General features: G+C 48.8%; 2 protein-coding genes across 2 annotated transcripts in view; one reads left to right on the top strand and one right to left on the bottom strand.

Annotated features, from left to right (window-relative positions):
- srpk1b (SRSF protein kinase 1b) overlaps nt 1–10,496 on the top strand; it is a 37,136-nt gene extending 26,640 nt beyond the window's left edge. The window contains exons 10-16 of the mRNA XM_084445637.1: nt 1,227–1,455; nt 2,189–2,701; nt 3,012–3,268; nt 4,818–4,925; nt 7,426–7,495; nt 8,220–8,312; nt 8,739–10,496. Coding sequence (XP_084301763.1) covers nt 1,227–1,455; nt 2,189–2,701; nt 3,012–3,268; nt 4,818–4,925; nt 7,426–7,495; nt 8,220–8,312; nt 8,739–8,923 — 1,455 coding nt within the window. The 3' untranslated portion in view covers nt 8,924–10,496. The remainder of the gene's footprint in view (nt 1–1,226; nt 1,456–2,188; nt 2,702–3,011; nt 3,269–4,817; nt 4,926–7,425; nt 7,496–8,219; nt 8,313–8,738) is intronic.
- Nucleotides 10,497–13,974: 3,478 nt separating this feature from the next.
- Nucleotides 13,975–16,250, bottom strand: lhfpl5a (LHFPL tetraspan subfamily member 5a; the record flags this gene model as incomplete). Its single annotated transcript, XM_084445756.1, has 2 exons — nt 13,975–14,225; nt 15,848–16,250. The coding sequence occupies 2 exons, from the start codon at nt 16,248–16,250 to the stop codon at nt 13,975–13,977; spliced, it is 654 nt and encodes a 217-aa protein (XP_084301882.1).

Raw genomic sequence — 16,250 nt, 5'->3', positions numbered from 1 at the left:
CTCCTCAGACATTCATCCTCCCCCAAACCTCTCATCTGTCCTCCTCAGACATTCATCCTCCCCCAAACCTCTCATCTGTCCCCCTCAGACATTCATCCTCCCATTAAACCTCTCCTCTGTCCTCCTCAGACATTCATCCTCCCCCAAACCTCTCACCTGTCCTCCTCAGACATTCATCCTCCTCCAAACCTCTCATCTGTCCCCCTCAGACATTCATCCTCCCATTAAACCTCTCATCTGTCCCCCTCAGACATTCATCCTCCCCCAAACCTCTCACCTGTCCTCCTCAGACATTCATCCTCCCCCAAACCTCTCACCTGTCCTCCTCAGACATTCATCCTCCCCCAAACCTCTCACCTGTCCTCCTCAGACATTCATCCTCCCCCAAACCTCTCATCTGTCCTCCTCAGACATTCATCCTCCCCCAAACCTCTCACCTGTCCTCCTCAGACATTCATCCTCCCCCAAACCTCTCATCTGTCCCTCTGACATTCATCCTCCCCTAAACCTCTCACCTGTCCTCCTCAGACATTCATCCTCCTCCAAACCTCTCACCTGTCCTCCTCAGACATTCATCCTCCTCCAAACCTCTCACCTGTCCTCCTCAGACATTCATCCTCCTCCAAACCTCTCACCTGTCCTCCTCAGACATTCATCCTCCTCCAAACCTCTCACCTGTCCTCCTCAGACATTCATCCTCCCCCAAACCTCTCACCTGTCCTCCTCAGACATTCATCCTCCCCTAAACCTCTCACCTGTCCTCCTCAGACATTCATCCTCCCCTAAACCTCTCACCTGTCCTCCTCAGACATTCATCCTCCCCCAAACTCTCCTGTCCTCCTGAAACGTTCCTGTCTCAAACCTCTCACCTGTCCTCCTCAGACATTCATCCTCCCCTAAACCTCTCACCTGTCCTCCTCAGACATTCATCCTCCCCCAAACTCTCCTGTCCTCCTGAAACGTTCCTGTCTCAAACGTCTCTCCTGTCCTCCTCAGACATTCATGCTCGTCCAAACCTCTCTCGTCCTCAAACGTTCATCATGTCTCAAACCTCTTGTCCACTCAAACCTCTCTCCTGTCCTCCTCAAACGTTCCTGTCTCTCCTGTCCTCCTGAAATGTTCCCGTCTCAAATGTCTCTCCTGTCCTCCCGAAACGTTCATCCTGTCTCAAACCTCTCTCGTCTTCAAACGTTCATCCTGTCTCAAACCTCTCTCGTCCTCCTCAGACAGCGAAGATGTCCAAGAACAAGAAGAAGAAGCTGAAGAAGAAGCAGAAGAAGCAGGCGGAGCTGCTGGAGAAGAGGATCCAGGAGATGGAGGGAGCGCCCGACGGAGGAGAGCAAGAGGAGGAGGAGGAGGAAGAGGAGACCACAGAAGCCACAGATAGCAGCCCACTGGACACTGGCCCCACTCTATCCTCCACACTACAGGACATAGCCAGCCACAGCAACACAGGTCAGACGCCAACAAACTGACCGATTAACCTTAAATAGATAAATAATCTGGCTTGTATATTAGTTAGTAAGGTTTCCACATGTTCAGCCAGGGAATTTGATATTCTTCTTAAGGTGTCTGCACATGGCCCCAACCAACGCCAACTAGGTTTGCAAAATTTGGGAATATTCACAAATTTCCCATGAGAATTTATGGGAATTAACAGGAATAAACTAGAAAACAGAATTACATTTATTCATGTTAATTCCCCCCAAATTCCAGTTTATTCCCATGAATTCCCATTGATTCCCATAAATTCCTGTTGGGAGTTTTGGGAAGTTTGTGAATATTCCCGAAATTTTGCAATCCTAATGCCAACCAACACCATCGTTGGATTCGTGTGCCAGGTTTGTTGGTGACTTGCTGTCGGTTGGATGGATTTTTCAGCTGAATTTTAAACTTCCAACATTCTAACAACTGCCACTTCAGAATGTTGGGTGTTGAGAGTCGTTTGACGTTGGTTGGGGCCGTGTGCAGACATTTTTAGAATTTCTATAAAGTTCTTAGAATTTGATACACTTCTTTGACACACTTCTTAAATCATAGTGTAGAGAATCATTCCCCAACATTTCATAAGACGAGCTTTGTCCGGGGCAGGCTCGAGTTCAATTGAATTCACTTTTTGAGTTGTCTTCCATGTTTGATCAATTTTTTTCTTTGGTTGGCGGGGTTTATGGTTCTGCTCTGGATTCAGACACGGCTCCAGAGGTCTGGAACCACCAGAACCAGCCGGAACACCCGGGGGAGAGGGAGCAGGAGGGAACCGAGAAGGAGGAGGAGGAGGGGAGCAGGACTGAGGTGAACTGCAACGGCCACACCAGCCCCGAGAACGAGGACGCCACGGAGAACCGGGCGCAGAGGACCAAGGAGGAGGACGACGACCAACGGAACGCCAACCAGCTGGAGCCCAGCGGCGACAACAACAACCCCGCCCCCGACGACAGAGCCACGACAGAGGGAGGGGACGCCCTGGCCGACCATCCCCGCCCGGCGTGCAACGGCACAGGCCCCGGCGACCTGTACGACGCCATCCCCATGACCCCTGACCCCGATACGGATGGTAAAGAGGCTGTAGGGAACGAGGAGAAGGAGAGGAAGGAGGAGTTGGAGGAGAGGAAAGAGGAGGAGGAGAAGAAAGAGGAGGCGATGGAGACGACGGAAGGAGAGACCAGAAGAGAGGACGATGAGGAAGAGAGACGGAAGAACGGTTAGTGAGAGGGAAGGGAGGGATGAGGAAGTCCTTCATGTCCTTCAGTCGTAGTAGCTGGACCACATCTTCAGCAATCCAATGGGAATTAATGGAATTAACAGGAGTAAACTAGACATTTGTGGGAATTGACGGGAATCAATTCTGTTTCCAATTTATTCCCGTTAATTCCCATTATTTCCTGTTATTCCAATGGGAAGATTGTGAATATTCCTGAAATTTTGCAACCCTAACTACACAGACGGTGACTGCCATGCCTGTCCTACCCCGGCCCTGTGTTAACCTCCCTCCACCTTCCCCGTCTCTCCAGGCTCCTTAGCCACCGCCAGGCTGCTGGTCAACCCCCTGGAGTCCCTGAACGCCGACAGGCTGCTGGTCAACCCCGTGGAGCCCCTGAACGCCGACAGGCTGCAGGTCAACCCCGTGGAGCCCCTGAACGCCGACAGGCTGCTGGTCAACCCCCTGGAGCCCCTGAACGCCGACAGGCTGCTGGTCAACCCCCTGGAGCCCCTGAACGCCGACAGGCTGCAGGTCAAGATCGCCGACCTGGGGAACGCCTGCTGGGTGGTGAGAGAGAGAGCTAGCACTTACTCTACTATACTAGCACTTACTCTACTATACTAGCACTTTATTATACTAGCACTTACTCTACTATACTAGCACTTACTCTACTATACTAGCACTTTATTATACTAGCACTTACTCTACTATACCAGCACTTACTCTACTATACTAGCACTTACTCTACTATACTAGCACGTAGTCTACTATACTAGAAGATAAAAGCACGTTACATGCATAAAATACATCAATAACAACTACTAAAACAAACACGAATGCAACAGATAACCAAACAAGCAAACCACAGACAGTAATGGGGATATGGAGAGAGGACACACATGAATGTAATGAGGACATTACCTGGAGGAAGACCAGCTGCAGGTGTTTTTTAGTTGTATTGACCTTGAACTAAAAATAAAACTGACATAAACAAATCAGTATTTTTTCTATAGAAAAAGATAAATAAAACGAATTAATCTGTTGATTTTTAAATCCAATAACAGTCTTAACATGTTACTAGTAGAATTTACAACGCTCCTTCCATTTAAAAAGGGTATATGAGCTGAGCTGACAAAAATAAAACTAGCAGCGGCAACTGGCAACAAATACAATCAAGTGAAGTCCAAATGGAACTGAGTAGGTCTGCAACCATCAACTGTATGGAGAATTAACAATTCTACTACTTCTACTAGAAGTAGCCTCTGACCCAGACCGACCACCAGCCTGACTCTGAACGTCATCATCTAAATTACATGGATGGAAATGGAGATTATTCATATAGTGAAAGCTGATTTACACAATTAAACAAATGGCACCAACACAATAGACAGGGACTCTGGAGGAGTTTACCTTTGACTACACGTTAGCTGCGCTGCTGACGTCACCCTGGAGCGCATTAAAAACCGGACATTCCTGCAAAGTTATCGTATGCTATGTGGCCAAGTGTTTTTGTATATTTGTAGTATTTCCCCCCTTTGATATACGTTTTTTGCAAGCATTGCAAGTGGCCGTGTTGTCATCTTGTCGCGTGAATTGTAACCACGCTTTCAAACGTTTATGCCTAGATGACATGTTGCTGGCCTCTTCTACCGCTGTCTTAATAAAACAAAACAAGGCAGCGTGCGTGCGACGTCATCGCGAATACGCAGCAACAACAGGAATCGATAGCGGAATCGTTAAGGATTTCGTTAACGATTCCAAGGAATCGATTCACACTCAACAAGAACCGGTTTTCGATGCGCATCCCTAGTTGAGACTGAAGTCATCCCGTGTTGCTTTGCAGGGTTTGTTGAGGTGAGGTGACCCCTGCCTTCAGATGGAGATGCACTGTGATCTAATGTTGTCCTACATTTCCCTCCATTTCTCCCTCCCCCCCCTCTCTCTCTCTCTATTTCTCCCTCTCTATCCTTCTCTCGCTCTTTCTTCCCCTCTTTCCCTCTCTGTTTGTCCGTCTCTCTATTTCTCCCTTATCTATCTCTCTCTTTCTCTCTGTTTCTTTCCCTCTCTCTGCTTCTCTCTCTCTCTCTCTTTCTCTCTCTCTCTCTTTATCACTCAGCACAAGCACTTCACAGATGACATCCAGACCCGGCAGTATCGTTCTCTGGAGGTGCTGATGGGAGCGGGATACAGCACCCACGCTGACATCTGGAGCACAGCCTGCATGGTAGGACACACGCACTCACACGCACTCACACACACACACACACACACACACACACCTACGCACTCACACGCACTCACACACACACACCTACCCACTCGCACACACATACAAGCACACACACAGGTGTCTCACTGGCTAACTGTTGGCTTGCAACACAGTTTACTTGGTTTGACACTAATCAAACGGTCATTGTAGACGCACTCTACGGGTAGAATAGCTAGCAGTTTAGAGTAAGAGACTGGTGAGCTAGCGAGCTAACGGCCCTTACAGCTTGTGCGCAGCGTAGGCCGGAGATGACGCGTTTCCACTTCCCACCTGCTACCAGAACGCTGCGTTCGTCTATAAAAGGACTATTTGGTGTCAAAGGCAAAAGCGCCTGTTTGGCGATCTTTCCGATTTCAACCCAATGCTAGTGGGGAACCTGATGACGTTAACGAGGCATTCTGTACGCTCCCGAACCTTTCTCTCCTCACTCTCGTGATGTGATCAGGGAAATCTTATAATTCAGTTTATAATTGTAGCATCCGTCGTCAGGAAGTATTGATCACGTGCTTAGTGTTTTAGAAAGGAGTTTTTTAACTCATTTGAACACTTTTGAACGTGGGCTCTGATGCACGAAAATGATCAAAGGGTTTTTAAAAAGCAACATGGCGGTGGGGGCGGAGTGTGTACACACTCAGCCTGGTCAGTATTACTCTGTAAACACACAATGTATAGTCTTCCTTTCTCCGCTGGACTCCAAAAGCTCTTTAACACCGTGTCAATATGGAACCTTACCAATGCAGGCATCTAAAAGCCCTTCAACACTGTGTAAATATGGAACTCTGGCAATGCCAGTCTTAATAGCTCAGCTATGCTTTCATGTCCTGTGCATGCAGCATTCGAAGAGTGTGTATGAGGAACGGTTGAATTGGTTGAACTCACTCCTCAGTATGAATCCCCATCTTGTCGGTGGTGTAGCTGGTAGAAGTGGTGTTTGAGGTGGTCATGTGCGTCGGACGCGGAACTGATGAGCGACGAGGCGACACCTATGACATCAGCGGTCTGTCTATGGTGCTATTGGTAACGGCTACCTCAGTCTAGAGCCAGCTCAACACTAAACCCAACCACTGTGGAAGGGTTTGCCTCCTATAATGGCTGAGCTATTTTTTGTGCGATTCTGTATGGATTTTTCCCTTGTTAGTTGTGTGCTTAAATATTGCTGTGCAAAGGACTGAGTCTTCATTCAAGGGCCTCCTCCTCAAACGCTAATAATGAAAAGCTCTTTTGAAGAGCGCACACACATTCCTACACACACACTTCTACACAGAGACACACACACTCCTACACACACCTACAGACACGCATTTTTACAGACACACACTCCTACACTCCTACACACACACACACACTTCTACACACATACACACTTCTACACAGACACACACGCGCACATTCCTACACACACACACTCCTACACACACGCACTCCTACAGACACACACACACATACTCCTACACACAGACGCACACACACACACACCTACACACGCACACACACACACTCAAACATACACCTACACACACTCGCACTCCTACACACACACCTACACAGACACACAGCAGAGCAGCCTCTTGGGAGGCAGGAGGAGAGTGTTGACCTTCAGACGACAGCCAGCTCCTCAGGAACCTGAACGATGGGATGACTGTGGACGTGCACACACGTGCACACACGTGCACACACACACACACACACACCACCCTGTCACAAATGGAAGGGGAGAGACTAAAGAGCTACAGCCCTTTCATGGCGGCACAGAGGCTAAATGCAGCCAAGCCTGCAACTACAGCTTGTCTCATTTAGCAACTAGCGAACGTTGCCTGTAAAAAGTGTCCTTCCTCTCCATTCCGGATTGCCGGCATGCTGTCTCAAATCATGCCGGCTTTCTTTAGTTCAGTGTGAACAAACAAAGATGGAAAATTGAGGGGTCGTCTATCCGACAGTTCTAACGGGATCTCTATATAAAAACAGCTAACACAGAGCTCATCTCATCAAACGCAATCACTGATAACCTAGCATACAGCACCTAAATACGAGATCAGGAGACAGAGGCGCTAGCGGACTGTGTGTTAGCCTAGCTGTGTGTTAGCCTAGCTGTGTGCTAGCCTAGCTGTGTGTTAGCCTAGCTGTGTGTTAGCCTAGCTGTGCGTTAGCCTAGCTGTGCGTTAGCCTAGCTGTGCGTTAGCCTAGCTGTGCGTTAGCCTAGCTGTGCGTTAGCCTAGCTGTGCGCTAGCCTAGCTGTGCGTTAGCCTAGCTCTGTGTTAGCCTAGCTGTATGTTAACCTAGCTGTGTGCTAGCCTAGCTGTGTGTTAGCCTAGCTGTGTGCTAGCCTAGCTGTGTGCTAGCCTAGCTGTGTGCTAGCCTAGCTGTGTGCTAGCCTAGCTCTGTGTTAGCCTAGCTGTGTGTTAGCCTAGCTAGAGGCCTATGTGGGCTGAGCCCTGTGTTGCTGTGTTCCTGGCAGGCCTTTGAGCTGGCCACGGGGGACTACCTGTTTGAGCCCCACTCCGGTGAAGATTACTCCAGAGATGAGGGTACGTGTTCAGACCGCCGGTTCTCTCTCTCTCTCTCTCTCTCTCTCTCTCTCTCTCTCTCTCTCTCTCCTGTTGGAGTCTGCTGCACTGTCAGCCCACAACCTGCAAGATATCACACACTTGCTCGCGCACACACACACACCTACATGTCCATACCTTACATCCGTTAGCTCTGCTTTCTTCCTCACCCGTATGGTTGATACATGAAAATATATTTAACAAATATATGTTTCATATCAGGTTTGTGTATGAATGTTACTGTAGGTTTTGTCAGGTTTGTGTATGAATGTGTTACTGTAGGTTTTGTCAGGTTTGTGTATGAATGTGTTACTGTAGGTTTTGTCAGGTTTGTGTGTGAATGTTACTGTAGTTATTGCATGATTGTATGCTACGGTCTATGTCTTATCTCCTTTTATGGACCCCGGGAAGATTAGCGTTTGCCAAGGTGTCAGATGATGGGGATCCCTTCAATAAACAATATTTAAATAAATGTTCCTCAATCAGAGCTGAAGTCCTGCATTCAGTATACAGTAATGCTAATGCTGGGATCTTACCCATCTTTTCTTCTCTTCATCCCTCTCTCTCTCTCAATCTCTCTGTCACTTTCTCTCTCAATCTGTCTCTCAATCTGTCTCTCACTCTCATCCTGTCTCTGTGTCTCTCTCTCTCTCTCTCTCTGTCTCTCTCTCTCTCTCTCTCTCTCTCTCTCTCTCTCTCTCTCTAGACCACATAGCGTTGATCATTGAGCTGCTGGGTAAAGTACCTCGTAAGCTCATCTTAGCGGGAAAATACTCCAAGGAGTTCTTCACCAAAAAAGGTAAACACGTGCACACACACGTGCACACACGCGCGCACACACACACACACACACACACAGACTCACACAGACACACACGCACACCACCTGCTATCTGGCATGTGTGAAAGATAGCTTAATAAAGAGGTGATATGAGCTAGGTGGGCAGATGTAAATTAGAATCTATTTTAAGAGTTGAGCACATGATTGCCTGTATCCATCTGCTGTACTAGATTTGATATCTGGGTAGTCTACCTGTGCGTGCGTGTCTGGGTTGTGTGTGCATGTGCGCATGTGTGCGCGCGCCTGTCTGTCTGTTAACTCTTTATTTAGCACCCTATAGCCTGTCTATACACACATTTGTGGGTTTTAGGCAAGCAAGGCTAACTTACAGTACATCTTTCTTTCCTGTGTGTGTGCGTGTGGTGTGTGTGCACGTGTGTGTAGGCGATCTCCGCCACATCACCAAGCTGAAGCCCTGGGGTCTGCTGGAGGTGCTGGTGGAGAAGTACGAGTGGTCGAGAGAGGAGGCGCAGACGTTCGCCAGCTTCCTGCTGCCCATGCTGGACCTGGTGCCCGAGAAGAGGGCCAGCGCCACAGAGTGCCTCCGACACGCATGGATCGCCCCCTAGAGGCCCCCCGCATGCTACTACACCCTCGCCATAGTTCCACATGAAGAATGCACACACATTCATACATACATAAGACTTATAAAAGCGCGCATACACACACACACACACACACACACTCATACATAAGACTCATAAAAGCCCCCCCCCACACACACACACACACATATATATATCAAAGACTTCTAAAAGCACATACACAAACACACACACACACAAACTTTCAAACTCAAAAGTGGTGACTCTTATCATTACAACACTGGTAATAGACATCCCCTGGAGGTCCAGTCTGATCTGTTCATGTCTTCACTAGCTTTCACTTTTACTGATTGGACGTGGCTTGAGTATGTCTCTTTTTCTATGTCATCGCCCCCCCCCCCTCTCTACCAATGATAACATGTTTATAAAGAACAGGTTTGATTCGGGGGGACCCTTTAGGTCTCTTTCCGTTCATGTTGTTTTGATCTGTCTGTTTGAAAGATAGAAGAAGTGCGTGTACCGAGCTTTTCTGTCGACCGTAAGCATGGACCCCTCTATCATACCGGCAGAACCACAGCTGTACTGCCTCCATGTTATAGAGTAGTATTTTTATATCTAGAAGTAGCGACTATCTGTTCAATAGTCTGTTGAGAAAATGTTTTTTTGCTGAAAACTGACTGGATGGGATAGTCGAGGATTGGCCAAGCTGTGAAGAGGTTCGGCGTTTTATCTTCGTGAGTGTCGTCACTGCGGCCAACGCGACACAAACCCGGCGACTCGATGGGGAATCGGACTGCGACGCCTTTTGATGACATCATCACGCCCGATCCCTCTTCATCTTATTGAAAGTTCTCCGTTCCTGGCTCTGCTCTATGGAGAGAGAAGCGTCTGGTGTCTAACTCCTCGACTCGGGTGTGAAGTGCAGTACTTGACACGGTGCGATTCTGAAGATGACAATTTCCAGCTGTGATTTTCCCCACTTGAGAGTCTTGTGGCCGATGAGACCGAATCATGTTATTTCTCCACACAAACGATGAGTCTTGCCAGAAAACACGGGATCAAGAACATCAGATTCAGACCATATCTTGGCCCAAGAACATCAGATTCAGACCATATCTTGGCCCACACACGTCGTACCAAAGAGCTGGCCTTCGCTCTCTCTCACGCGCACAGCGGCCGTGTACAGTTTCTATGACCCTCTGTAGAAAAGGCTTTATTGAGGTGAACAAGAGAACAAGAACTTTGAGGTGAAAAATGTTTTTGAAAGACTTATTTGGAGATGCCTCTGGTGAATATTTCTCGCTGCATTTTAAAAGCTTATTTTCATACTGACATCATCCCTTCCTGCAGCGCTCTGTAAACAACCGCATTGGCAGCAAAAAAACAAAACAAAAAAAAAAAAGAGTGGATTGTCCTGATGACAGTGATGTAGTGCTGTAACGCCACCCTGCTGCTGTCGGAATGCTCTGGAGCCCCCAGCCCGCCGCTCACTACTTTTCTACAAAGACCCCCTCTTTACTCTCTCCACTCTCCCTCCCTCCTTCTTTCCTTCCTTCCTCTCCCCCTCCCCACATTTGATTGTCCACTGCTAAAACAAAGACCCTTTTTTCTGTAGTTAAAAGTGAATAAAGATTTTGAAAATCGCTGTGTGTGTGTGTGTGTGTGTGTGTGTGTGTGTGTGGGGTCACTCATACATTGCGTGTGTGTGGTCACTCATACATTGCTCAAATGGTTGTGGGCTGAATGGTTGCGCTATAGTTGACTAGCAGCTATTCTAGCTATGTGGCAAATATTCTGTGTAGTCAGTTATGAAGGCGGAAGTCTTTACATAAATATTAATAACATTTTATTGTCACGGACAGACTGTATTTCTCCAGAGTGTGGGGTGGATATCTTGTCATATGTTGCAGAAAAACCAAGTTGGGATTTCCAAGTCAACGCTGTTGCTTCTCATAAACCCTTAAATCTTCAGTGCTCCATGTAGCCATCAGGCATCATCTGGAAGAGACGGAAAACAGTCTGTTATCAAACTATTGGAGATTTTTTTAAAAGAAGCTATTGGCCTTGTGAAATTACGTTTCTTTGTACTCTGCGCCAACCTGAGAAACTGAAATATTTAAGGGTGTTTCACCCTCATCAAAAGTTTGTTTCATAGTGTTTCTCAAGAAAAAGGACAAGGAGATGAGAGAAACGGTGAATTCTGTGAAGTCACTCGGTGGTGATGTTCCCTCACTAATGAGATCCTCTGGGACCACAGGTCTAACTGACCTTCCAGAACATTCAACTGCTGTACGTTAGGTTTAGAGTGTGATGGCCAACAAATCATCTCCCTACTGCTCTACACAGAACGCGCACACACACACTCCTAGCAGTGTCATAAAAACTGCTTAACGTCTTAATTAATTCATCACACTGGCAAGTGTTGGAGGCTGCCAATGTATGTTTAATGGCTGATATGTTTGAAGTGAGTTAGTGTCTCATTAGGAGAGCTGAGAGGAGTCTCTGGTTGCTCTGTCTGGCTCTAATGACGCTGGGGTGGACCACAGCCAGCGATGGATCTGGAGCACCACCTCGGGCTGGAACACATACTTTTTTCACTGCTCTGGTTTTGTTTCAAGGAAGTGGTTGAAGTCCTGATCAATGGCAAGGAGTTATTTATTTGGCTGAGTGTCAAATAACAATAATAGAAATACAAACAAACAACAAAAAAGTTCAACCCCCCCCCCCCTCACCCAACTCCTCACCCTCTCTCCCCCACGCCCCCCCCCCCTCCCTTCAGGATATACAGCACGGGTTTGCCACGCCTCTCCACTCACAGGCCCCGCCCCTAATTTACACCCAAGACCCACCCGCTCTGCAGATGTTGAGATCTGATTGGATCGGGCAGGTGAAAGCAACGCTGGAGCAATTTTCCAATTCCAGCCAAAGAGAGCCAGTTGGGAGTGATTGGCGCATTGCTTAGACCAGCCAGATCTCCACCAGGGCGTAGGAGGTAGGGTTTAGGGGTAGATTTTGGGACATCCCACTAGCTTCCCTCATCCCTCCACCTAGAAGACCCCCTAACCCTCCATACCCTCCACCTAGAAGACCCTCTAACCCTCCATACCCTCCACCTAGGAGACCCTCAAACCCTCCATACCTGATCCACCTAGAAGACCCTCTAACCCTCCATACCCTCCACCTAGAAGACCCTCCATACCCTCCACCTAGAAGACCCTCAAACCCTCCATACCCTCCACCTAGAAGACCCTCTAACCCTCCATACCTGATCCACCTAGGAGACCCTCTAACCCTCCATACCTGATCCACCTAGAAGACCCTTCATACCCTCCACCTAGAAGACCCTCTAACCCTCCATACCTGATCCACCTAGAAGACCCTTCATACTCTCCACCTAGAAGACCCTCTAACCCTCCATACCTGATCCACCTAGAAGACCCTCTAACCCTCCATACACTCCACCTAGAAGACCCTCTAACCCTCCATACTTGATCCACCTAGAAGACCCTCAAACCCTCCACCTAGAAGACCCTCTAACCCTCCATACCTGCTCCACCTTGAAGACCCTCTAACCCTCCATACCTGCTCCACCTTGAAGACCCTCTAACCCTCCATACCTGCTCCACCTAGAAGACCCTCTAACCCTCCATACCTGCTCCACCTAGAAGATCCTCTAACCCTCCATACCTGATCCACCTAGAAGACCCTCTAACCCTCCATACCTGATCCACCTAGAAGACCCTCAAACCCTCCATACCCTCCACCTAGAAGACCCTCTAACCCTCCATACCTGATCCACCCAGAAGACCCTCAAACCCTCCATACCCTCCACCTAGAAGACCCTCTAACCCTCCATACCTGATCCACCTAGAAGACCCTCCATACCCTCCACCTAGAAGACCCTCTAACCCTCCATACCTGATCCACCTAGAAGACCCTCCATACCCTCCACCTAGAAGACCCTCTAACCCTCCATACCTGATCCACCTAGAAGACCCTCTAACCCTCCATACCCTCCACCTAGAAGACCCTCTAACCCTCCATACTTGATCCACCTAGAAGACCCTCAAACCCTCCATACCCTCCACCTAGAAGACCCTCAAACCCTCCATACCCTCCACCTAGAAGACCCTCTAACCCTACATACCTGCTCCACCTAGAATACCCTCTAACCCTCCATACCTGATCCACCTAGGAGACCCTCTAACCCTCCATACCCTCCACCTAGAAGACCCTCTAACCCTCCATACCTGATCCACCTAGGAGACCCTCTAACCCTCCATACCCTCCACCTAGAAGACCCTCTAACCCTCCATACCTGCTCCACCTAGAAGACCCTCTAACCCTCCATACCTGCTCCACCTAGAAGACCCTCTAACCCTCCATACCTAATCCACCTAGAAGACCCTCTAACCCTCCATACCTGATCCACCTAAAAGACCCTCTTACCCTCCATACCTGATCCACCTAGAAGAACCTCTAACCCTCCATACCTGATCCACCTAGAAGAACCTCTAACCCTCCATACCTGATCCACCTAGAAGACCCTCTAACCCTCCATACCTGATCCACCTAGAAGACCCTCTAACCCTCCATACCCTCCACCTAGAAGACCCCCTAACCCTCCATACCCTCCACCTAGAAGACCCTCTAACCCTCCATACCTGATCCACCTAGGAGACCCTCCATACCCTCCACCTAGAAGACCCTCTAACCCTCCATACCTGATCCACCTAGAATACCCTCCACCTAGAAGACCCTCTAACCCTCCATACCCTCCACCTAGAAGACCCCCTAACCCTCCATACCCTCCACCTAGAAGACCCTCTAACCCTCCATACCTGATCCACCTAGGAGACCCTCCATACCCTCCACCTAGAAGACCCTCTAACCCTCCATACCTGATCCACCTAGAATACCCTCCATACCCTCCACCTAGAAGACCCCCTAACCCTCCATACCCTCCACCTAGAAGACACTCTAACCCTCCATACCTGATCCACCTAGGAGATCCTCCATACCCTCCACCTAGAAGACCCTCTAACCCTCCATACCTGATCCACCTAGGAGACCCTCTAACCCTCCATACCTTTGCCCTCCACCTGGAAGTCCTCGGGCAGCAGCTTGTCCTGCCGGTTTCCCAGGGAGAAGGCCAGGAAGGAGAGGATGAGGGAGTCCATGATGCTGATGATGGCCAGGATGTAGGCCCAGCGCACCGTGCAGTTCCCCAGGGTGTATTTGTCTGTCCGCTGGCCACACATGCGCTTCACCTCCTCCGAGTCCCAGCCATCCGGGTAGATCATGCAGCCAATCACCATGCATGTACCTGGGGGGGGGGGATTGATGGATGGTGTAGCCAATCACCATGCAGGATTTTGGTGAAGGGATGGGATTTGGGGTATATGACAGTTAAAACTTCTTTTTTTACACTGACTTGATACGGCAGTACAAACAGACACACACAACTCTCACACACACATCAGCTGTTGCTTGGCAACAGCAGACTGAGTAACTTCAGGAAGAGAAACGTGTTCATCCATTATTCAGCCTGGAGTCGGCAGTGCGATCTCCCCCTAGTCCACGCCAGCCACATGTGGTGCTATCACATTACCGTGTGAAACATTACACACTCTCACTTTCTCTGGATGTGACAGTAGTGTTAGTGAGCTGACGAAAAAAGGTGACAATAATGACAGCCCTCACCTTGTGACGCCATCTGCCTGTGACTCTCTTCAACCTCAATGTCTCTCACCGGTCCTGATTACCAACCGTTCAGAGAGGCCTGACTCAGCCAATTGAGGTATTGCTGATTCAGGAGAAACCTGACTCAGTCGATCGAAGTATTGACGAACAGCTGATCCAGCTTGAGTAGGGTGTGTTCATACTGGGCTGGACCATTAAGACCAAAGACACACACTCTGGCCGTTCCATGACACCCAGATAGCAAGCGGATCTGGGCCATATACAGGCCAGATCTGGCACTTGTGGCTTAGTTCCGGCCCATATATGGCCCAGATCCGCTTGCTATCTGGGCACTACATTCTACTTCCTTTAGGCTAGCCTATACTATGTTATTACATTTCGATATTAATACTGGAAGGATATGACTGGTGTGACCAGCTTGCCCTCTGATTGGCTGGATGAAAATGCCACCAATGTATTCTGGCAAGTTCTGGCAAGTATAGGCTAGTACATTGTCTTTTTCTACGTTAAATGTCATTATTGTAAATGACTAATGTAATGTAACCTGTCTATCCAGGTGTAGTGTCGATGTCCATGGTGCTGAAATGCGTCTCATGGCAGCTCCCAAGCTTTTAACTCTCCTGGCAGAAGACCCAACCGTCCCCCTTCCCTCACTTGACCTCCCCCTTTGTGTTTTAAAAATCTTTCGCTTGTGTGCGTCACTGAGTGGGCTTATTTCAGGGCAACCTCAGTGTCCTTCGAGTTTAAATAAAGAATTAAATTGAATTTCAAACCCTGTCAAGATGGACCACGTCTTCATGTCTTTTCAGCCGTCATTGTGTTATTCCAGCCCATCACACAAACAGCAGTTGTCCGTTATGCGGAGTAGCAGGTATACCATTACCAGCGGCGGGGGTAAGATGAGAATGCCGGCAGGTGCGAGGGAAAGTAACCGGGAAGAGGAGAAAGTGTAACATGATAGCCTCCAGGTAGGCCTAACTAGAATCTCCTTTCCGCTATAAACCGAGCATCATCCTGTCAGCTGGTCTCGGCGAATGTTTGTGTTGCACTATTTGACATTCTGTGTCACAATCTGGTGAATGGGCAGCCTCTTTTTAACTCTTAAATATATTTCTTAAAGGGTTAATTGACCGACTTCTAATGACTTAAGAAACTTGTGCACAACATTCTGACAGTCAACCCCATGGACCATGGCGTCAAAATAACCCCAAATAACCCACAATGCTTATCCGCTACTGTACTTACAAGAAGCCAGCTGCAGCCAGGCACAGATCTTGTAGACGCTCCCCGCATTGCAGAAGAAGAACAGGCTGAAACAGACGATGCTGCCCACCACCAACAGCATGGAGATCCCCACGAAGAACATGGCCGTTTTGAAGGCGCCCGACGGGATGGAACCGAAGTCCAGAGCGCTTCCTTTGCAGGTGAGCTCCGAGGTCAGCGCGTTCCCGATGCAGTAGTGGAAGAGGCCGAAGTAGCCGGCCTGCGGGGTGTTGACGCTGTCGCCTATCCAGTAGGGCTGGATGAAGACCACCACGGTGATGATGGCGAAGCAGATGGTGAAGATGATCCACAGGACGCCAACGGCGCGCGCGTTACGCACGTAGTTGGTGTGGTAGATCTTTGCGGCTTCCTGAGCTGGGAGCAT

Source organism: Borostomias antarcticus (assembly GCF_949987555.1).
Source record: "Borostomias antarcticus genome assembly, chromosome: 11".
Classification (NCBI taxonomy): domain Eukaryota; kingdom Metazoa; phylum Chordata; class Actinopteri; order Stomiiformes; family Stomiidae; genus Borostomias; species Borostomias antarcticus.
This window is presented reverse-complemented; position numbering and strand designations above follow the sequence as displayed.